Source organism: Salmo salar, chromosome ssa07 (genome assembly GCF_905237065.1).
Source record: "Salmo salar chromosome ssa07, Ssal_v3.1, whole genome shotgun sequence".
Lineage (NCBI taxonomy): Eukaryota > Metazoa > Chordata > Actinopteri > Salmoniformes > Salmonidae > Salmo > Salmo salar.
The window spans coordinates 66212166-66235526 of record NC_059448.1 but is presented as its reverse complement, the minus strand read 5'-3'; the positions used below and the strand labels follow the sequence as shown (position 1 = coordinate 66235526).

The window sequence follows — 23361 nt, the reverse complement described above, 5'->3', positions numbered from 1 at the left end:
TGGACCAAACACATTGAGATATACTGTAGACCTGGACCAAACATATTGAGATATACTGTAGACCTGGACCAAACCCATTGAGATATAGACGTGGACCAAACCCATTGAGATATACTGTAGACCTGGACCAAACCCATTGAGATATACTGTAGACCTGGACCAAACCCATTGAGATATACTGTAGACCTGGACCAACCCCATTGAGATATACTGTAGACCTGGACCAAACCCATTGAGATATACTGTAGACCTGGACCAAACACATTGAGATATACTGTAGACCTGGACCAAACCCATTGAGATATACTGTAGACCTGGACCAAACCCATTGAGATATACTGTAGACCTGGACCAAACCCATTGAGATATACTGTAGACCTGGACCAAACCCATTGAGATATACTGTAGACCTGGACCAAACCCATTGAGATATACTGTAGACCTGGACCAAACCCATTGAGATATACTGTAGACCTGGACCAACCCCTCTACTACTACGTCTAACCCACCTAGATCTATCTGGGACTATAGAGTGACAACATACATTTAATCAACATTTAATTCAGTTAAATTTCTGTTGGCACTAATAGCACTGCATATGAGATACTCGGGTTACCAGGGACAGGAGAATATGTATCTAGGAGTGTAGCAGCCAATCATCATAGGACCTTTAGATTCTCAACACAAGCACAGCTCATTAAACAGCAGGTATATTTTAACCTCGTCTGCTGTGTTGATCCTTTTTCCTTCCTGAGAAGCGGAGCAGGGAGCGTGCCATGCATCTGGGTTGTATTTCTGCTGAAGTCAGAGGCACGAGGTCTTACTGGCAATACTGTAGCTGTTTCTATTTACCCTCCTCCAGTAACCTAGACCTCACAGAGAATCTTTCAGAGGGATTTCACTGATGATTCTTTACATTTCTGGTAAAGGAGGAAGAGAAAGTGGTGTGTGTGTGTGTGTGTGTGTGTGTGTGTGTGTGTGTGTGTGTGTGTGTGTGTGTGTGTGTGTGTGTGTGTGTGTGTGTGTGTGTGTGTGTGTGTGTGTGTGTGTGTGTGTGTGTGTGTGTGTGTGTGTGTGTGTGTGTGTGAGAGAGAGAGAGAGAGAGAGAGAGTTCTATGATTCTGAGAATCAAAGTTTGGCTTTGGGAGAAGTGTGCCTGGTGTGACTTGTGGAAGCATCCAAACCAGTGACATCAGATATTCTGTAGAACGCCTGTTCATTTCCTGAGCGACTGTATCTGTGGAGTCAGCCAGGTCTCAGTCTGTTCCCTCAGCTAACAGGGTGTGTCTCTGACTGTCTCAACCATAACAATCCACACTGCAGCACAGTGGCTAACATTAGCATGTGATAATCAGAGTGATGATGGGATAATGTACTTATTTATGGTTTACTTATCTGTCCCTTAATGTCACTGTATGAGTCATAGGGAATAGTGTCAATGTGACGCTGCCACGGCTATCATGAGCAGTCTTATTGAACGAAGACAGACAGTTGTTAGAAACACGCAACAAATGTTTAATTGATACAATATGGCTTTACACGTGTAAACATTACAAAAAAATCCCTTTTCCAGTTTATTATTGTACCTGATCCAACGCATTTCCTGGATTTCACTCCAAATCACTGTTATTCCTGAAATCTAACCATGCATCAGTTCCTCTGAAATGGAAATGTACAGACATCATACAGGACACATGTTGTGGTAATTCATACACCTTCCAGAGAACTTTCCTTCTTACTGTAAGAGCCTCATCCATCTGGCTTGTGTGGGAGAGTTGAGCAACAGGCAGAGAGTGCAGAAATATAAATCTGTCAAATGAATGCTTAACCGGTGACTATTGTCACCAGACCCATTGTTCATCAGAATCGAATGTCTTTTCATAGATTCTCATGTATTGGAATGTTGAGTAATCAACATTTAAAGTGTAATTTCACACAGTCCCCGCTCTCTGACACAGTCCCCGCTCTCTGACACAGTCCCCGCTCTCTGACACAGTCCCCGCTCTCTGACACAGTCCCCGCTCTCTGACACAGTCCCCGCTCTCTGACACAGTCCCCGCTCTCTGAGTACTAGTGGAATATGGAGTGTTGAGTGATAACTTGGAGCCTTGACCTGCTCCCCCTCTTTCTTCACCTCCCTTCACCTCTCGGTCTTTCCCTCCCTCACTTGTCCTGGAAGCCCAGCAGGATCAGAGTCTGTTTCAGAGCTGTCTCCTCCACAAACCTGGCATCCACATTCTCCTGCTCCTCAAAAGGGTTCAGAGCTGCAACACAGAATAGACACACCATCAGACACACACACACAGTACACAGTTTGGCTTGGCTGTTTAATAAGCTAGTTTCACTTGTAGAGACAAGAGAAACATTCTCTGAATAAATACCTCGATCTTCCACATCCAACAGAATTTTGGTCAGGAAGGTGAGAGGCAGGAACTCAGGCCTGAAGCCACGCTCGTCTCTCTCCATGAACATAGAACCCTGGAACAACAGACAAACCATCTAACTAATCAAGCCCAGCAGTATTTACTTCCTGCTCTTGGTGGTATTGAATTGGTGATTGTACAGTTGATTAGTGGAAGCTGAATAAGACAGTGTTACTTTGGTTTTGGCGTGTTTCTCCAGCAGGCCTCTGACATAGTCTCTGGAGATACAGGCTGAACTGATGGGGTGATCCCACAGGTGACAGATCCTCTGCTCCATGGGCTGGAAGTAACAGCAACAGTCATCTGGTTACCCCATGTCCTCTATCACCAGGCCTTCAACAGAAGTTTCTCAACCTGTGTAAAACCTATCGTGTTGACTGGTAAATGAGTCGCTATGGGCCCGATTCTGACTTAGGAAATGACGCCTTTCCTACGCACGCCTTTCCTACGCACTTCTCAGTAGTTGGTATTCAGACTTACCTTATGCAGGTGCGTAACGGGCTGTGCAGGCGTGTTTCCCTTGCACATGTAATTCAACCGATGAAAACCCTCCCACTTGCTGGCCAACAGATTTTCTTGTGGAGTTTTCATTCAATATGGTTTTCTGTACATTTATCTTAAAGCCAATATGGTTTTCAGGACATTTCTCTTATTAAAGCCAATATGGTTTTCAGGACATTTCTCTTATTAAAGCCAATATGGTTTTCAGGACATTTCTCTTATTAAAGCCAATATGGTTTTCAGGACATTTCTCTTATTAAAGCCAATATGGTTTTCAGGACATTTCTCTTATTAAAGCCAATATGGTTTTCAGGACATTTCTCTTATTAAAGCCAATATGGTTTTCAGGACATTTCTCTTATTAAAGCCAATATGGTTTTCAGGACATTTCTCTTATTAAAGCCAATATGGTTTTCAGGACATTTCTCTTATTAAAGCCAATATGGTTTTCAGGACATTTCTGTTAAAGCCAATATGGTTTTCAGGACATTTCTCTTAAAGCCAATATGGTTTTCAGGACATTTCTCTTATTAAAGCCAATATGGTTTTCAGGACATTTCTCTTATTAAAGCCAATATGGTTTTCAGGACATTTCTCTTATTAAAGCCAATATGGTTTTCAGGACATTTCTCTTATTAAAGCCAATATGGTTTTCAGGACATTTCTGTTAAAGCCAATATGGTTTTCAGTACATTTCTCTTAAAGCCAATATGGTTTTCAGGACATTTCTCTTAAAGCCAATATGGTTTTCAGGACATTTCTCTTAAAGCCGGGTGTACATTACACGACTTTCAAAATCCTAACATCACTAAACCTCACATTAAATCACCATCTTTCCTGTTATTTTTTTGTTGTCTTGCCAACCTAGTGGTGCACACTAAATGATGTGATTAGATTTAACGTAGCTACAACGAGCTGTGGCTCAAAGCAGCCTCAAACGTTTTCAGTCAGACATTCACTCTTGCCATACAGAGTTGAAATATCAAGCCAACATTTTGAATTGAATAACATTGCTTGTTAGCTTCAGAGCTGTAACGATTTCAAACCAACTTGGAGGCGCACTTTGGCTTTGAAGGCAAGTACAAACGCATACTAGTAGTAGTAGTCATCGCTCCTTCTCGCGAGTCTACACATCCTGCGAAACAACGTCATCTCACTGGCTTCTTCTGGGGATTTTGTCTCCGATCTCAACTTGTCTGGGACAGCTAAATCAGGGCCAAAATAATGTAGTGTACACCCGGCTTAAGGCATCCCTTTAAATACGGTGTACCCTTAATTATAATTTTGTTGACAGACTAGAATAGATGGAGAGAACGGGTTCAGACAATAGGGATCAATGAAAGAAAGACATCTATACAGCTTCATCTCCGTTTTAACTGGTAGATTTAAAAATACTCTGATCTGTTAGATTATTTAGGCACATTTTAGTCTTAGGAAAGTATGTATGAATCATAAACCAACCGGTTTGGAGAGCCTTTACTCACAAAATATATTTATGAATAAAAAAATACAGTGGTTTGATTCAATGTATGAAATATTGGAAGGTGGGAAAAGTGTAGAATAGGGGTTGAACTTCGGCCTGTCCCCGAGGGCGCTCAGAGTGTTCTATAGGAGCACCATCGAGAGCATACTGTTGGGCTGCATCACAGCCTGCTGCGGCAACTCCACCGCCGCGGACCACAAGGCACTTCAGAGGGTGATAAGTGCAGCTGAACGCACCATTGGTGCACACTGCCTGACCCGCAGGACCCTACACCACCAGGTGTCTCAGGAAGTAACTGTGGCTCAGTTGGTAGAGCATGGTGTTTGCAACGCCAGGGTTGTTGGTTCGATTCCCACGGGGGACCAGTACGGAGTAAAAAAATGCATGAAATGGAATGTATGCATTCACTACTGTAAGTCGCTCTGGATAAGAGCGTCTGCTAAATGACTAAAATGTAAATGTAAGGCCAAGAAGATCATCAAGGACCTCAGCCACCCGAGCCACGCCCTGTTCTCCCCACTTCAATCACGCAGTACAGGAGCATCATGACAAAAACCAACAGACTGGCCAATAGCTTCTGCCCTGAGACCATCAGGCTGCTAAATAGCCACCACTAGTCAGCTACCTGCCCCCCGCTACTCCCCCGATGGACATTTCCCACCCACCCCCAACTGACTTTTACTCTGCCCCCACCCCAACGACATTCATCACTGTTGCAGTTGTTAATATGTATATTATAATTGTAATTCATTTTTATTAATCATTTTTATTGATTTGATTTCACTTGGTCCTCACACCCCCTCAATGATCATGCTGCTCCCCTGCAGTCATTCCCCCACCTCCTCAACAGTCTTTACTCTGCAGTCATTCCCCCACCTCCTCAACAGTCTTTACTCTGCTCCCCTGCAGTCATTCCCCCACCTCCTCAACAGTCTTTACTCTGCTCCCCTGCAGTCATTCCCCTCACCTCCTCAACAGTCTTTACTCTGCTCCCCTGCAGTCATTCCCCCACCTCCTCAACAGTCTTTACTCTGCTCCCCTGCAGTCATTCCCCCACCTCCTCAACAGTCTTTACTCTGCTCCCCTGCAGTCATTCCCCCACCTCCTCAACAGTCTTTACTCTGCTCCCCTGCAGTCATTCCTTCCACCTCCTCAACAGTCTTTACTCTGCTCCCCTGCAGTCATTCCCCCACCTCCTCAACAGTCTTTACTCTGCTCCCCTGCAGTCATTCCCCTCACCTCCTCAACAGTCTTTACTCTGCTCCCCTGCAGTCATTCCCCCACCTCCTCAACAGTCTTTACTCTGCTCCCCTGCAGTCATTCCCCCACCTCCTCAACAGTCTTTACTCTGCTCCCCTGCAGTCATTCCCCCACCTCCTCAACAGTCTTTACTCTGCTCCCCTGCAGTCATTCCCCCACCTCCTCAACAGTCTTTACTCTGCTCCCCTGCAGTCATTCCCCCACCTCCTCAACAGTCTTTACTCTGCTCCCCTGCAGTGTTTCCCCCACCTCCTCAACAGTCTTTACTCTGCTCCCCTGCAGTCATTCCCCCACCTCCTCAACAGTCTTTACTCTGCTCCCCTGCAGTCATTCCCCCCACCTCCTCAACAGTCTTTACTCTGCTCCCCTGCAGTCATTCCCCCACCTCCTCAACAGTCTTTCCTCTGCCTCCACCCCAGTGGACATGTATTATTCATCACTGCCACAGTTATTATGATGTATATAGTGCTATTTCTATTGTTTTATTACCATTGTCATTATTTTATTTCCCTTAGTCCTGCATGTTGGAGCTTGGAGCCTAAGATTTTCACTGTACCCTGTAATCACACCTGAAACCCTGTACATGTGACTATTAAACACTGAATCAGACCCTGAACAATAGTCCTATAAGTCTACCCTGATTCTCACACCGGTCCAGGCGTGGTGAACCGTGAGTCCACCCTGATTCTCACACCGGTCCAGGCGTGGTTAACCGTGAGTCTACCCTGATTCTCACACCGGTCCAGGCGTGGTGAACCGTGAGTCTACCCTGATTCTCACAACGGTCCAGGCGTGGTGAACCGTGAGTCTACCCTGATTCTCACAACGGTTCAGGCTTGGTGAACCGTGAGTCTACCCTGATTCTCACACCGGTCCAGGCGTGGTGAACCGTGAGTCTACCCTGATTCTCACACCGGTCCAGGCGTGGTGAACCGTGAGTCTACCCTGATTCTCACACCGGTCCAGGCGTGGTGAACCGTGAGTCTACCCTGATTCTCACAACGGTCCAGGCGTGGTGAACCGTGAGTCTACCCTGATTCTCACAACGGTCCAGGCGTGGTGAACCGTGAGTCTACCCTGATTCTCACAACGGTTCAGGCTTGGTGAACCGTGAGTCTACCCTGATTCTCACACCGGTCCAGGCGTGGTGAACCGTGAGTCTACCCTGATTCTCACACCGGTCCAGGCGTGGTGAACCGTGAGTCTACCCTGATTCTCACACCGGTCCAGGCGTGCTGAACCGTGAGTCTACCCTGATTCTCACACCGGTCCAGGCGTGGTGAACCGTGAGTCTACCCTGATTCTCACACCGGTCCAGGCGTGGTGAACCGTGAGTCTACCCTGATTCTCACACCGGTCCAGTCGTGGTGAACCGTGAGTCTACCCTGATTCTCACACCGGTCCAGGCGTGCTGAACCGTGAGTCTACCCTGATTCTCACACCGGTCCAGTCGTGGTGAACCGTGAGTCTACCCTGATTCTCACACCGGTCCAGGCGTGGTGAACCGTGAGTCTACCCTGATTCTCACAACGGTCCAGGCGTGGTGAACCGTGAGTCTACCCTGATTCTCACAACGGTCCAGGCGTGGTGAACCGTGAGTCTACCCTGATTCTCACACCGGTCCAGGCGTGGTGAACCGTGAGTCAGGCTGCAGGTTTAACCTGCTACGTGTGGTCTGAGTTCCATAATGTTCTAATAGGCTACATGTCCTAAATTATTGCACAACGTTAGTCTAATATGATCCAGTAATGCTCGAGACCTTCAGGAACAACTACACTGATGTGACAGAGGAAATAAAGCTCAACAGAATGGAATGATGCAAAATGTAAGGTACAAATTGAAGAAAACTAACACTTATAAATGTATGTGGGTATTACTGATGGTGGCTCCTGATAGTGCCTAATATTTAACATGATACAAATTGTCAAATACAACGGCGAAAAGCCCAGTCATAAAACATTTGAAAGCGCATACATCAAGTTAGCAGGTTCAGCCCTACATAAGCCTGTAGCTTGGATCTCCACATTTCATCCACGCAAATTATGAGGGCATACAATTAAAATTCTGAATAACGGCTCAGCTATTTATAGCCTATTTCACTGTCCCACTTGAGACCAGTAGGTTCACTAGACCTTATTCATGGTTTCATCACGCGTAAAGGTGGTGGAATTATGAGGGAATTAAATCAAGGTCAGAATACGACGTATCTGTAGACACCTCGGCCACACTCTAGCCTCCACCCCAAACCAAACCGAGGTCAGAATACACCTCCACCACACTCTAGCCTCCACCCCAAACAAAACCGAGGTCAGAATACACCTCCACCACACTCTAGCCTCCACCCCAAACCAAACCGAGGTCAGAATACACCTCCGCCACACTCTAGCCTCCACGCCAAATCAAACCGAGGTCAGAATACACCTCCGCCACACTCTAGCCTCCACCCCAAACAAAACCGAGGTCAGAATACACCTCCGCCACACTCTAGCCTCCACCCCAACCAAACCGAGGTCAGAATACACCTCCGCCACACTCTAGCCTCCACCCCAAACCGAGGTCAGAATACACCTCCGCCACACTCTAGCCTCCACCCCAAACCAAACCGAGGTCAGAATATGCGTAGAGAGAAGTGCATCTAAAGGGAATTACGTTCCATTTACACTCGCTTAACTCGGGTCGGAATCCCCCCTATGAATATGAGAATGAACAGCAGAAGGAATGTGTCTGTGTTTCTCTGTTGTACCTTCTTCACTTCCTCTCTTGGCTGCAACAACAGTCCAAGAATCCTCTGATTGGCAACAAAAAAAATGACATTCCACTGCTTAGACAGCTGGAAGTAACAAACATCAGCAACTACACAATGCAATTAACACCTTTACCGGACTGCTTAGACAGCTGGAAGTAACAAACATCAGCAACTACACAATGCAATTAACACCTTTACCGGACTGCTTAGACAGCTGGAAGTAACAAACATCAGCAACTACACAATGCAATTAACACCTTTACCGGACTGCTTAGACAGCTGGAAGTAACAAACATCAGCAACTACACAATGCAATTAACACCTTTGAGAGAAATGTAACTTTTACCTCCGGTAGTCTCTTCAGAATGCTGAACTTCAGCTCCTCGTTGGCATCACTGTTGTCTAGATCTACACAAGAGGAAAAATAGACCGTTTTTTAATGACTTAAAATCATCGAAACCTTTCATCTTCAGTAATACTGTTTCTATTGTCCCAGGAGGACTTTCTGGGAGTGTGAAAAACACCAAGGTAAAGTCCATATCAAACATTATCAACCATCTCTGACTACTACATTATTCAAAACACTTTAAGGGCAATTACACTAATTCATTTTGCCACTTTCTTACACAGAACTTATTCCCCAGAATTCTGACATTTTCCTTATCACCGTCTAGACTAATTACGGAAAACTTCATGTTTTGTACTTTGCTTTCATCTTCAGAGATTGTTTTGTTTGTCCCCTGAGGAAGAGCTGTGATATAAACTGTACTGAAACTGGCCAAGCATGAAACAGTTTCTAGTATTGCCTTCTGATTGTTACCAGGTACAAAAAGAGTCAGTGTTCCTGTTACCACACTAACATCCCACTGTTTGGGTATTGTAACATCTTAATACAAGACTGTATTGTAATGGAATATCTTAAAAGATTGAGATGTCAATGCAAGTATTGATAAACGTGTCCAAGCATGAACGGGTATCTAGGGCTGTAAGCATTGCACCATTCTTCTTACCAGGTACTGACTATCTGTCAGGGAGGGTCTGTACTAGTTGACCTTTGTATTACAAGAGAGTAACTCAAGACATGTAGATTCTCTGAAGCAAACTGTTTGGGTATAGCAATAACACTTCAATGTCTTTGTAAAGAAACAACTATAGATATGAAGATATGAATGCAAGTATTGTTGCAATTCAAACAGTGGATGAGGGATAAGGGCATGTTTAGTCTGAGCTTGTGTCTAACAGGGATAAAACCCTGCAGGACTGTGGGTGGGAGTGGTACTGGCACTTGGGCTTCTAGCGCTTACATTCCATTCTTTGTCTTGGTAAACACTACACTGTGCAACATCTACACAACACAGTCCCTCACTCCAGTCCCTCACTCCAGTCCCTCACTCCAACTACAGTACCAGCCAATCAGTTGTGTTGTGACAAGGTAGGGGTGGTATACAGAAGATAGCCCTATTTGGTAAAATACCAAGTCCATATTATGGCAAGAACAGCTCAAATAAGCAAAGAGAAACGACAGTCCATCATTACTTTAAGACGTGAAGGTCCGTCAATCCGGGAAATTTCAAGAACTTTTAATGTTTCTTCAAGTGCAGTCGCAAAAACTATCAAGCACTATGATGAAACAAGTGTCCTAACGAGAGAGCACATGTTCTATGCCAGGCGAAATTATGACTGTCTCATCAACCCTGCCAGGAAATGTAGAAACTTGATCTCCATTATAAAATGCATCTAGACATTATCTCCCATTTCTTACAGAGTAGCATTTGGTTTTCAACAGCAGAAATTTGTATAAAACCTGCTGTCTCTCCGACCATTTCAATTTTGTTTTCCCTACCGTCTCATATAAAGTGAATGTGTCCGAACTAGACAGACAACAAATTGAGCGGGTTGTCATAGCAACACACACAACTTTTTTTCCAGTTGACTAGCTAAATCGACATTTTGTTGCCAAAACTAAAATGGATGAGTAGAACATTTAGCTATTTTGATCTGGAGGACACTCCATTGAATGACCTAGAGAAAAGCCGCAACGAAAAAAACAGTTAAGAATACAAAGTGCGATGTGCGTTGCTTCGAGGGCTGGCTAGCAGAGAAGAAGAACAGTTGTTGACTTCAAAACTGTCACTAAGGAAGAGTTTAACATCCTTCTCCGATAGTTTTATGGAAATGTACGAAATGGGAAGGGGGAGCAGTACAGCATAAGTAGCTACCTGGCACTCCGGAGTGGGCTCAACGACCCACCTATCGGTCGCAGCTGGTGCCTTATGAAGGACACTGAATTTACCACCTCGAATCATGTATTTCTGGGCAACATCAAACAGCTAAGGCAAGGAAATGATAACACAAACACCCACCCTCCCACCACCGATAAGGACATGGCCCAGCTCCAAAACTCCCAGGCTCTGAATCCCGGTACACCAAGGGGTCTGGTCCAGAAAGTGTGGTTCGACCTCCAGAAACATCTGGGTCGAAGAGGAAATGAGGGGAACAGACAACTAAGCCCCACATTCAGCGCAGTATCCTCCAAATCTGGATGCCTGGGTATTATTGCCATCTTTTTTCCCCCATTCACCCATAGTCATGTCGCCGAAAATATCTAAATAAATGTTCCACTCATCCATTTTAGTTTTGGCAACAAAGTGTCGATTTAGCTAGTCAACTGGAAAAAAGTTGTGTGTGTTGCTATGACAACCAGCTCAATTTACATTTACATTTAAGTCATTTAGCAGACGCTCTTATCCAGAGCGACTTACAAAATGGTGCATTCACCTTATGATATCCAGTGGAACAACCACTTTACAATAGTGCATCTAAATCTTTTAAGGGGGGGGTTAGAAGGATTACTTTATCCTATCCTAGGTATTCCTTAAAGAGGTGGGGTTTCAGGTGTCTCCGGAAGGTGGTGATTGACTCCGCTGTCCTGGCGTCGTGAGGGAGCTTGTTCCACCATTGGGGTGCCAGAGCAGCGAACAGTTTTGACTGGGCTGAGCGGGAACTGTGCTTCCTCAGAGGTAGGGGGGCCAGCAGGCCAGTGGTGGATGAACGCAGTGCCCTTGTTTGGGTGTAGGGCCTGATCAGAGCCTGAAGGTATGGAGGTGCCGTTCCCTTCACAGCTCCGTAGGCAATCACCATGGTCTTGTAGCGGATGCGAGCTTCAACTGGAAGCCAGTGGAGAGAGCGGAGGAGCGGGGTGACGTGAGAGAACTTGGGAAGGTTGAACACCAGACGGGCTTTTGTTTTCAATTTGTTGTCTGTCTGGTTCGGACACATTCACTTTATAGGAGACGGTGGAGATCGCAATTCAATATTGAAACAAAATTAATGTCTATGTGCTTTTTATAGTGGAGATCAAGTTTGTACATTTCCTGGCAGGGTTGATGAGACTGTGGATTGCGCAGTGAAATGGAACATGGTAAATAGGCATTTCAACGTCGTAGATTTAGCCGCTGGTCATTTGTGAAATAGACACTGGCTGGAATGTGGTTTTAACCTATCAACATTCAGGATTAGACCCACTTGTTGTATAAACTTTGATAAACATACTTCATATTGTGTGTGTGTGTGTGTGTGTGTGTGTGTGTGTGTGTGTGTGTGTGTGGTGTACTGTATCTTTCTAACTTTGTAATGTCACCTTCACACTGAACTCCCAGACCTATAACTCAAAGGCTTTTTGACAGTTACAGTGACCATGATAAATCAATGAACAGAGCGACATCTTACATTTTGTGACTGAGCTATTGCTGTTAGTGTCCTCTGTTAGATTAGATTGACCTCTAGGTGTACGTCCCAAATGCCACACTATTCCTTATATAGTGCACTACTTTTGACCAGAACCCACTTTTGACACGGTTACAGTATTAATCTGTATTGAAGCATGGAGGAGGCAGACACGGTTACACTGTAAGTCAGACAGTGATGAATCTAAGAGGTTCCAGCTTACTGTGGAAAAGTACAGAACTGTATTGCCAATTCTCTGACTCAGTATTCATGAGGACACACCTTCCTGTAGTAATTACTGAGAAATTACATTGTCACAATAGCTGAATCATGCCATCTGATAAATTGTGTGTATGTGTGTATATACAGGGTATATGCACGTATTGTGTGTCTATAGCCCTGTGTGTGTGTGTGTGTGTGTGTGTGTGTGTGTGTGTGTGTGTGTGTGTGTGTGTGTGTGTGTGTGTAGGGCAGTGTGAACCTGTCATGAGTCGTGAGACGAAGGTCTCAGTGAGCTGCAGCACACCATGGTCAACATACTGCAGGAAGGTGTGTCTGGGGAGACAGCGAACCCCCAACACGGACAGGAGAGTGTGATACCCTGCAGACACACAGCAACACCACATCAGATGCCGTTTGCTTGAATATTTATTTCATATTGTAGAGGCAGGTTCTCTATAAGCTCTGTTGAAGTGCTTTGTTATTATGAGACACTGGACAGGGAGGTTAAAATAAGTTTAACGCCTTGGTTATTTTGAGAAGGTTGAACAAGGTAAAATACATGAATAAACAGTGTTATTTAGAGAAGATGAAACAGGGTTCTTCTTACCAGGAGGGAGGGGGAGACACAGAGTGTTTGTAGCCTCCAGTATCCGACACATCACGTGAAACACTGCCCACTCCGCTGAACTCCCCTGCTGCTTTCTACAGCAGGTAGGAGAGCAGATAGGATAGTTAACATCAATGGAACAGGACTTACATACACACTAACACACACACTAATAGACTAACACACAAACTGACACACACACACTAACACAAACTAAACACACACACTAACACACACACTAATAGACTAACACACAAACTGACACACACACACTAACACAAACTAAACACACACACTAACACACACACTAATAGACTAACACACAAACTGACACACACACACACACTAACACAGGGAGCAACTTACAAGCACAGCACCAGAGGGCCCAGTTTGTACTTCAGCCACACAGACTGCAGCATGCGTCTGATCAGCTCCAGCTACATACACACACACCAAACACCCCCACACACACCAAACACACACCCACATCAAAAACACACACAAACACACACACAAAACACCCCCACACACACACCAAACAAGCACAAACACACACACACAGAAAAGAGGTCAGGGATGAATGCTCTGAGAATTTAAACATCTGATTTACTCAAATGATACATGATAAGACCACTATTAAAGCGTTTCACATTCACTTCCTATTTCTACAGTTTCACACACTGTAACACTTCCTATTTTCTCTATTGAGCAACAAATGAATAGTAGTCCATGGCAACACGTAGCAAGAGCACTGGGGGGGGGGGGCAGTGCCCCTGTGACAACAATTTTGGACCCCCTTGTGGCCCCCCCTAAATGTGGAGTATGAAATAATTTTTACATAACTAATTTTTGCTATCGTTCTTTTTTTACATCCGTTATTAGACAGTGGCAACGCGGAACACTAATGATTATAAACATGGTATTTTGCCTGCTAATGCCTGCAATGCAGTGAAGAAAACGATATGACAACAATAACGTCTAATGTAACTGGCCCCTCTAACAGTACAACTGGCCCCAGCTTGGCCCCCCCAGTTCAAATGGTCTAAAACCGCCACTGAGCAAGAGAAACAGGTGCTACTATGATTTATTTATACACTGCCACTTTCACACCCATTACATTCCGACACACACACACACACACACACACACACACCGCTAGCCAACTAACACACACTGTGACTGACCAAGCATGACTCCTCACATCCTCTTCTCCTCTCTCTCTTACTGCAATAACAGGAAGGAACACTACCACATTTACATCCTGACACACAATCTCACACTCACACACACTTTATGGAAAAGGCTTGTGTCTTCCTGAGATGGAGTGCATTATTCCCATGTAAGGTTCAGGGTGTTCTTCAGTCAGTGATATCTATGTATGATGTACCACACAGAGCCTCTCTGACGTCATGACTGAGCTGTGAACAGTGGGAAGTAGATCTGTCATCCACAGGAGGAAATAAATGTATTGGAGGATAATGGTTATTGTCATTTCTCAACTACAATCTGTTTGTCTCAGCCCTTTCTTTGTCAGCACAGACCTTTCTTTGTGTAACCATAAAAACAATGAAAACAGTGTTTGGGTAATGCACTGCAGAGTAAGAACACACCAGCTTGGCCACGTAGTTCACCACCAGCACGTCGATCTTCTTCTTCCCCAGACGAGGCAGGTGTCTGTTGAGGTGCTCTCTCAGCTTGTCCACCATCTATAGGAAACACAACACTTCACATTGAAGGTGTCTGTCTGTGTGGTTCCCTTGATGTTCCCGTTTACCCTGTTTCCCTGTTCCTCTGTTTCCCCGTTCCTCTGTTTCCCTGTTCCTCTGTTTCCCTGTTCCTCTGTTTCCCCGTTCCTCTGTTTCCCTGTTCCTCTGTTTCCCTGTTCCTCTGTGTCCCTGTTTCCTCTGTTTCCCTGTTCCTCTGTTTCCCTGTTCCTCTGTTTCCTCTGTTTCCCTGTTCCTCTGTTTCCCTGTTCCCCTGTTTCCTCTGTTTCCCTGTTCCTCTGTTTCCTCTGTTTCCTCTGTTTCCTCTGTTTCCTCTGTTTCCTCTGTTTCCCTGTTTCCTCTGTTTCCCTGTTTCCTCGTTTCTCTGTTTCCCTGTTTTCCTGTTTTCCTGTTTCCCTGTTTCCCTGTTTCCTCTGTTTCCTCTGTTTCCCTGTTTCCTCTGTTTCCTTGTTTCCTCTGTTTCCCTGCTCCCCTGTTCCTCTAACAGTGTCCTACATTCTTATTAACAGTTAGGAGAGTGGCGCAGGAGCCTACTGGGACTTACATACACACACTGCAGGTAGGTACACACACACTGCAGGTACACACACACACAAATACACACACACACACACACTGCAGGTCACACACACACACACACACACACACTGCAGGTACACACACACACACACATTGCAGGCACACACACACACACACACATTGCAGGTATACACACACACACACTCCTGGAGCAGGAGAGACCCATCTGACCTGCAGATGGAAGCCTGCTGGGAGCAGAGCTGATGGGTCTAAGAATAGTTACCCTGCTGGTTGATGCTGAGAGGACCACAGCTAGACTACCCTAGTGTTTTATAACTGGGGATAGGTAGAATAGTTACCCTGCTGGTTGATGCTGAGAGGACCACAGCTAGACTACCCTAGTGTTTTATAGCTGGGGATAGGTAGAATAGTTACCCTGCTGGTTGATGCTGAGAGGACCACAGCTAGACTACCCTAGTGTTTTATAGCTGGGGATAGGTAGAATAGTTACCCTGCTGGTTGATGCTGAGAGGACCACAGCTAGACTACCCTAGTGTTTTATAACTGGGGATAGGTAGAATAGTTACCCTGCTGGTTGATGCTGAGAGGACCACAGCTAGACTACCCTAGTGTTTTATAACTGGGGATAGGTAGAATAGTTACCCTGCTGGTTGATGCTGAGAGGACCACAGCTAGACTACCCTAGTGTTTTATAGCTGGGGATAGGTAGAATAGTTACCCTGCTGGTTGATGCTGAGAGGACCACAGCTAGACTACCCTAGTGTTTTATAACTGGGGATAGGTAGAATAGTTACCCTGCTGGTTGATGCTGAGAGGACCACAGCTAGACTACCCTAGTGTTTTATAACTGGGGATAGGTAGAATAGTTACCCTGCTGGTTGATGCTGAGAGGACCACAGCTAGACTACCCTAGTGTTTTATAACTGGGGATAGGTAGAATAGTTACCCTGCTGAAACTGTAACGTCACTTAAACCTCAGGGACAGCAATTTCAGGATGGAAATAGTTACTGCTGTAAGGCTAACATCACTAAAAACTCCTGGGAATAGACTGCAATGTCAGGATCAAAAAGGGACAACTATTTTTATCATGCGTGTTGTGTGTGTGTTGTCAGCTAACTGCCTACCCTGATGAACCTTGGTCTTGGTAAGCTGGACAAGCCTGCATTCCAACCCAGCACTAAAACAGTGCTGACACTGATCTAAAGTCAGTTTAACATTTCCCCCCTAATGGTTACGATTAGGATCTGGGGAGGGTAAGCTGATCCTAGATCTGTCTGTGCCCGAGGGCACCTTCCACCCAGAGTATCATGGCTGCTGTATCCTCTGACTCACCAGGCCTATGAGCGCCCTCTGCTGGCTATCCTGCTCCTGGAACAACGGAACCACTTTCTGATCTGCAGAGGAAAACAATAACACAGTGTATTTAGACTTTTCATTACATCTCAGAGTTGTACATCAGGCAAAACAAACAGTCATGAGTCAGGATGAGGAAGAGGATTGCCTAATGATTTAAGAGAGATGAGTGGGTTACACATTTTGGGGAATATTCAGAGGTGGAAACTTTCCATGGGAATTAACCGGAATTAATGGCAATATATGCAAATTAATATTAATACCATTTAAATGTAGATGTTTTTTGCATTGGATATATTTACCATATCATATGAAGACAGACACAAACCTTTTACCTTATCATAAGTAGACATAATTCAAATGATTAAATCCTTCCAATTGAAATAAAAATATATATTTAGTACGAATTGAACTTTAATTAAATGAGTTGACTCTCCACCTGGGATGATTTCACTGAACAACAAAAGAAAGGGAATATTGAATGATCCCCAATGATCCATCGCATCTCCCAAAAACGTTTTCAACATACATCTGTAAAATGACAGTCTAGAAACTAAAGCTTTGGTTGTCTTCCTCTCAGGCTTCCATCTCTTCTCCCTGGACCTCCTCAATGTCCACCTCATGAACATCAGACTCTGAGGCCTCATCTTCACTGTCACTTTCCAACCTTGTTGAGGATGGCTCGTTGTCAGGCTCAAAAAGCCTCAAATTTGCCCGGATGGCAACCAATTTTTTGGGGGGTGGGATTTGGAGGATGATGGAGGCAACAGGGGAAAAAGTCTCAGATCTACAAAGTGTCTTCCACCAGGTGGCTGATGAGATATGTTGGCGCGACTGCCATATTGCATCTGCACCCCAAAGCCCTTGCTTGGAAGTGTACTCCGTAAGACTGCCAAGAACCTTGCCCTCATCCAGGCCAAGGTGGCGAGACACAGTAGTGATGACACCATAGGCCTTGTTGAGCTCTGCACCAGACAGGATGCTCTTGCCAGCATACTTGGGGTCCAACATGTACGCTGCGGCGTGTATGGGCTTCAGGCAGAAGTCTTCACGCTTTTTGATGTATTTCAGAACTGCAGTTTCCTCTGCTTGGAGCAACAGTGAAGTGGGCAGGGCAGTACGGATTTCTTCTCTTACATCTGCATGCAGAGTCTGAACATCAGACAGGATGGCATTGTCTCCCTCAATGGCTACTGCTATAGGTTTCAGGAGTTTCAGGCTGCTTACCACTCTCTCCCAAAATACATCATCCAGGAGGATCCTCTTGATGGGGCTGTCCATATCGGCAGACTGTGATATGGCCATTTCTTGGAGAGACTCCTTCCCCTCCAGGAGACTGTCAAACATGATGACAACACCACCCCAACGGGTGTTGCTGAGCAGCTTCAATGTGGTGCTGTTATTCTTCTCACTTCGCTTGGTGAGGTAGATTGCTGATGAGCCTTCACATACCTAACAATTTCCTTGGCTCTCTTGTAGAGTGTATCCATTGTTTTCAGTGCCATGATGTCCTTGAGGAGCAGATTCAATGCATGAGCAGCACAGCCAATGGGTGTGATGTGAGGGTAGGACTCCTCCACTTTAGACCAAGCAGCCTTCATGTTCGCAGCATTGTCTGTCACCAGTGCAAATACCTTCTGTGGTCCAAGGTCATTGATGACTGCCTTCAGCTCATCTGCAATGTAGAGACCGGTGTGTCTGTTGTCCCTTGTGTCTGTGCTCCTGTAGAATACTGGTTGAGGGGTGGAGATGGTGTAGTTAATTATTCCTTGCCCACGAACATTTAACCACCCATCAGAGATGACTGCAATACAGTCTGCTTTCTCTATGATTTGCTTGACCTTCACTTGAACTCTGTTGAACTCTGCATCCAGCAAATGAGTAGATAAAGCATGTCTGGTTGGAGGGGTGTATGCTGGGCAAAGAACATTCAGAAATCTCTTCCAATACACGTTGCCTGTGAGCATCAGAGGTGAACCAGTTGCATACACAGCTCGAGGAAGACATTCATCAGCATTTCTCTGACTACGTTCCTCCATTGAGTCAAAAAAAGGTATAATTACAGGAAGACCATGAGCTGTTGCTATCGATAAGGTGTCTGATTCATCATTTTCACCTCGAATAGAAGTAGAGGGACTTTAGTCAGAGGTTGCTTGTTGTGAGCACTGAGGGAACTTTATGCACTTGGCCATATGATTCTGCATCTTTGTTGCATTCTTCACATATATGATTTGGCACAGTATTTGCAAATGTACACAGCTTTTCCTTCTACATTAGCTACAGTGAAATATCCCCACATATCAGATAGTGCCCGTGGCATTTTCCTTTAAAGATTAGAAAAAAATGAGTAAAAAAAAACAAATACAATTCCATGTACAGATAAATAGTTAAGCAGTTAGATTAAACAACTCATTTGTCAGATAAATGTTTTAAAATGAAACATGTATGGAAACAGGTGAATTAACACTCAGTTAGCAGGCTCAAGAAAGCTAAAACCCACATGGTAGCAAAAACTAACTAGCAGAAATTGTTAACAAGTTAGAAATGATTTAAACACACTTTGCTGTAGGCTACTATTTACTAGTTAACAAAAAATCATCTATGTCATATTATAGACATAGACATGTCTGGTAATGGCAGAAAGCTTAAATTCTTGTTAATCTAACTGCACTGTCCAATTTACAGTAGCTATTACAGTGAAAGAATACCATGCTATTGTTTGAGGAGAGTGCATAGTTTTGAACATGAAAAGTTATTAATAAACAAATTAGGCACATTTGGGCAGTCTTGATATAACATTTTGAGCAGAAATGCAATGGTTCATTGGATCAGTCTAAAACTTTGCACATGCACTGCTGCCATCTACTGGCCAAAATCTAAATTGCAGCTGGGCTGGAATAATACATTATGGCATTTCTCTTGTATTTCAAAGATGGTACAAAAAAAGAATTGTATTATCTTTTACCAGATCTATTGTGTTGTATTCTACTACATTCCTTTCACATTTCCACAAACTTCAAAGTGTTACCTTTCAAATGGTACCAAGAATATGCATATCCTTGCTTCAGGGCCTGAGATTTGGGTATGTCATTTTGGGCGAAAATCCACATTTCCATGGTCATTTCATTAGAGAGGGACATTTCCATGATATTTTCATTAGAGAGGGACATTTCCATGGTCTTTTCCTTACAGAGGGACATCTCCATGATATTTTCATTACAGAGAGACATCTCCATGGTCATTTCATTAGAGAGGGACATTTCCATGATATTTTCATTACAGAGGGACATCTCCATGGTCTTTTCATTACAGAGGGACATCTCCATGGTCTTTTCATTACAGAGGGACATCTCCATGGTCATTTCATTAGAGAGGGACATTTCCATGGTCATTTCATTACAGAGGGACATCTCCATGGTCATTTCATTACAGAGGGACATCTCCATGGTCTTTTCATTACAGAGGGACATCTGCATGATATTTTCATTAGAGAGGGACATTTCCATGGTCTTTTCATTAAGGAGAGACATTTCCATGGTCTTTTCATTACAGAGGGACATTTCCATGGATAAACTGAAACAATACAGTCAGAGAAGATGACAAGGACAATGAAGGGGGGACAATTGTTAAAGAGAGGAAAAAGTCAACTGTGCTTGCAGAGGGTAGTTTCTGTGAGTCAGGATATTGGTGTGGAGAATGATGAATGGTGGTCAGTATGGTAGAGAGTTTGTACGGGTGAGAGACAGACAGAGAGACAGAGAGAGAGTGAGCGTGAGAAAGCAGTGTGTGTGACAGAGAGTGAGGGTGTGTATTGTCCGTGCATGGCCCATGTCAGGTAGTTGAGGTAGAGCAATGGCCAATCCCGTGGTTGAGCTACCACATTTGCACTGGGGTCAGGAAGCAGTGAAGGACAGGAGAAAAGAGAGAGGGAGAAAGAAGGAAAGCAAGCGAGAGAGACGCTTCTCCTCCCATTCTTATATAACCATGTGCATTCTTCCCCTCTTTTCTCTCTCTCTCCCTGAATGATAAATCATCAACAACTGTGGGGTCCGAGAGCGATGTTCTCCAGTGGACTCAAGTATGTGACCCTGAAACTCAAGTTGGGGGATTTCTTAAACTGAAGCAGAAAACATTTCCCATCTGTAGTTAAGGGTAAATGAGCTCACGTTAAATTACCTGCCAGCGTCTTAATATAACAGTGTTATTCTAGGAATAATAATCATAATAACAGCTTCATAGCCAAAGGACCAATACCAAGGTCTAGAGAGACAAGGTTTCTTACATTCCTAGAGAGACAAGGTTTCTTACATTCCTAGAGAGACAAGGTTTCTTACATTCCTAGAGAGACAAGGTTTCTTACATTCCTAGAGAGACAAGGTTTCTTACATTCCTAGAGAGACAAGGTTTCTTACATTCCTAGAGAGACAAGGTTTCTTACATTCCTAGAGAGACAAGGTTTCTTACATTCCTAGAGAGACAAGGTTTCTTACATTCCTAGAGAGACAAGGTTTCTTACATTCCTAGAGAGACAAGGTTTCTTACATTCCTAGAGAGACAAGGTTTCTTACATTCCTAGAGAGACAAGGTTTCTTACATTCCTAGAGAGACAAGGTTTCTTACATTCCTAGAGAGACAAGGTTTCTTACATTCCTAGAGAGACAAGGTTTCTTACATTCCTAGAGAGACAAGGTTTCTTACATTCCTAGAGAGACAAGGTTTCTTACATTCCTAGAGAGACAAGGTTTCTTACATTCCTAGAGAGACAAGGTTTCTTACATTCCTAGAGAGACAAGGTTTCTCACATTCCTAGAGAGACAAGGTTTCTCACATTCCTAGAGAGACAAGGTTTCTTACGTTCCTAGAGAGACAAGGTTTCTCACATTCCTAGAGAGACAAGGTTTCTTACATTCCTAGAGAGACAAGGTTTCTCACATTCCTAGAGAGACAAGGTTTCTTACATTCCTAGAGAGACAAGGTTTCTTACGTTCCTAGAGACAAGGTTTCTCACATTCCTAGAGAGACAAGGTTTCTCACATTCCTAGAGAGACAAGGTTTCTCACGTTCCTAGAGAGACAAGGTTTCTCACATTCCTAGAGAGACAAGGTTTCTTACATTCCTAGAGAGACAAGGTTTCTTACGTTCCTAGAGAGACAAGGTTTCTCACATTCCTAGAGAGACAAGGTTTCTCACATTCCTAGAGAGACAAGGTTTCTTACATTCCTAGAGAGACAAGGTTTCTTACATTTCTAGAGAGACAAGGTTTCTTACATTCCTAGAGAGACAAGGTTTCTCACATTCCTAGAGAGACAAGGTTTCTCACATTCCTAGAGAGACAAGGTTTCTTACATTCCTAGAGAGACAAGGTTTCTTACGTTCCTAGAGACAAGGTTTCTCACATTCCTAGAGACAAGGTTTCTCACATTCCTAGAGACAAGGTTTCTCACATTCCTAGAGAGACAAGGTTTCTCACATTCCTAGAGAGACAAGGTTTCTTACATTCCTAGAGAGACAAGGTTTCTTACGTTCCTAGAGACAAGGTTTCTCACATTCCTAGAGACAAGGTTTCTCACATTCCTAGAGACAAGGTTTCTCACATTCCTAGAGAGACAAGGTTTCTTACATTCCTAGAGAGACAAGGTTTCTCACATTCCTAGAGAGACAAGGTTTCTTACATTCCTAGAGAGACAAGGTTTCTCACATTCCTAGAGAGACAAGGTTTCTTACATTCCTAGAGAGACAAGGTTTCTTACATTCCTAGAGAGACAAGGTTTCTTACATTCCTAGAGAGACAAGGTTTCTTACATTCCTGAGAGACAAGGTTTCTCACATTCCTAGAGAGACAAGGTTTCTCACATTCCTAGAGAGACAAGGTTTCTTACATTCCTAGAGAGACAAGGTTTCTTACATTCCTAGAGAGACAAGGTTTCTTACATTCCTAGAGAGACAAGGTTTCTCACATTCCTAGAGAGACAAGGTTTCTCACATTCCTTCTATTAATTGATAGTGGCTTTAAGAATGTTGTGACATCTTACCAAGATTCCAGCTGACTTATAAGTGGAAACTGTGTCTGTATGTATACAGTATCTCTACGTGTCTGTGTGTTTGTGTTGTTACGATGTTTGAGTGTTAATATATATCAGCGTTATTGATCCCTGTGTGTTATTATCTATCAGTGTTATTGATCCCTGTGTGTTATTATCTATCAGCGTTATTGATCCCTGTGTGTTAATATATATCAGTGTTATTGATCCCTGTGTGTTATTATCTATCAGCGTTATTGATCCCTGTGTGTTAATATCTATCAGTGTTATTGATCCCTGTGTGTTATTATCTATCAGTATTATTGATCCCTGTGTGTTATTATCTATCAGTATTATTGATCCCTGTGTGTTATTATCTATCAGCGTTATTGATCCCTGTGTGTTATTATCTATCAGTGTTATTGATCCCTGTGTGTTATTATCTATCAGTGTTATTGATCCCTGTGTGTTATTATCTATCAGTATTATTGATCCCTGTGTGTTATTATCTATCAGTATTATTGATCCCTGTGTGTTATTATCTATCAGTATTATTGATCCCTGTGTGTTAATATCTATCAGTGTTATTGATCCCTGTGTGTTAATATCTATCAGTGTTATTGATCCCTGTGTGTTAATATCTATCAGTATTATTGATCCCTGTGTGTTAATATCTATCAGTGTTATTGATCCCTGTGTGTTAATATCTATCAGTATTATTGATCCCTGTGTGTTAATATCTATCAATGTCATTG

The 23361-nt window shown here is 43.8% G+C and overlaps 1 protein-coding gene across 1 annotated transcript; it reads right to left on the bottom strand.

The window, feature by feature from the left end:
* Positions 1 to 1494: 1494 nt before the first annotated feature.
* LOC106576463 (gamma-secretase-activating protein) lies at positions 1495 to 22626 on the bottom strand. The gene is made up of 10 exons (XM_045722480.1): positions 22619 to 22626; positions 16566 to 16627; positions 14579 to 14674; positions 13335 to 13405; positions 12969 to 13063; positions 12621 to 12740; positions 8760 to 8821; positions 2599 to 2703; positions 2382 to 2478; positions 1495 to 2264 (listed from the first exon to the last, which is right to left on the bottom strand). The coding sequence occupies exons 3-10, from the start codon at positions 14672 to 14674 to the stop codon at positions 2164 to 2166; spliced, it is 747 nt and encodes a 248-aa protein (XP_045578436.1). The 5' UTR covers positions 16566 to 16627; positions 22619 to 22626; the 3' UTR covers positions 1495 to 2163.
* Positions 22627 to 23361: the final 735 nt, after the last annotated feature.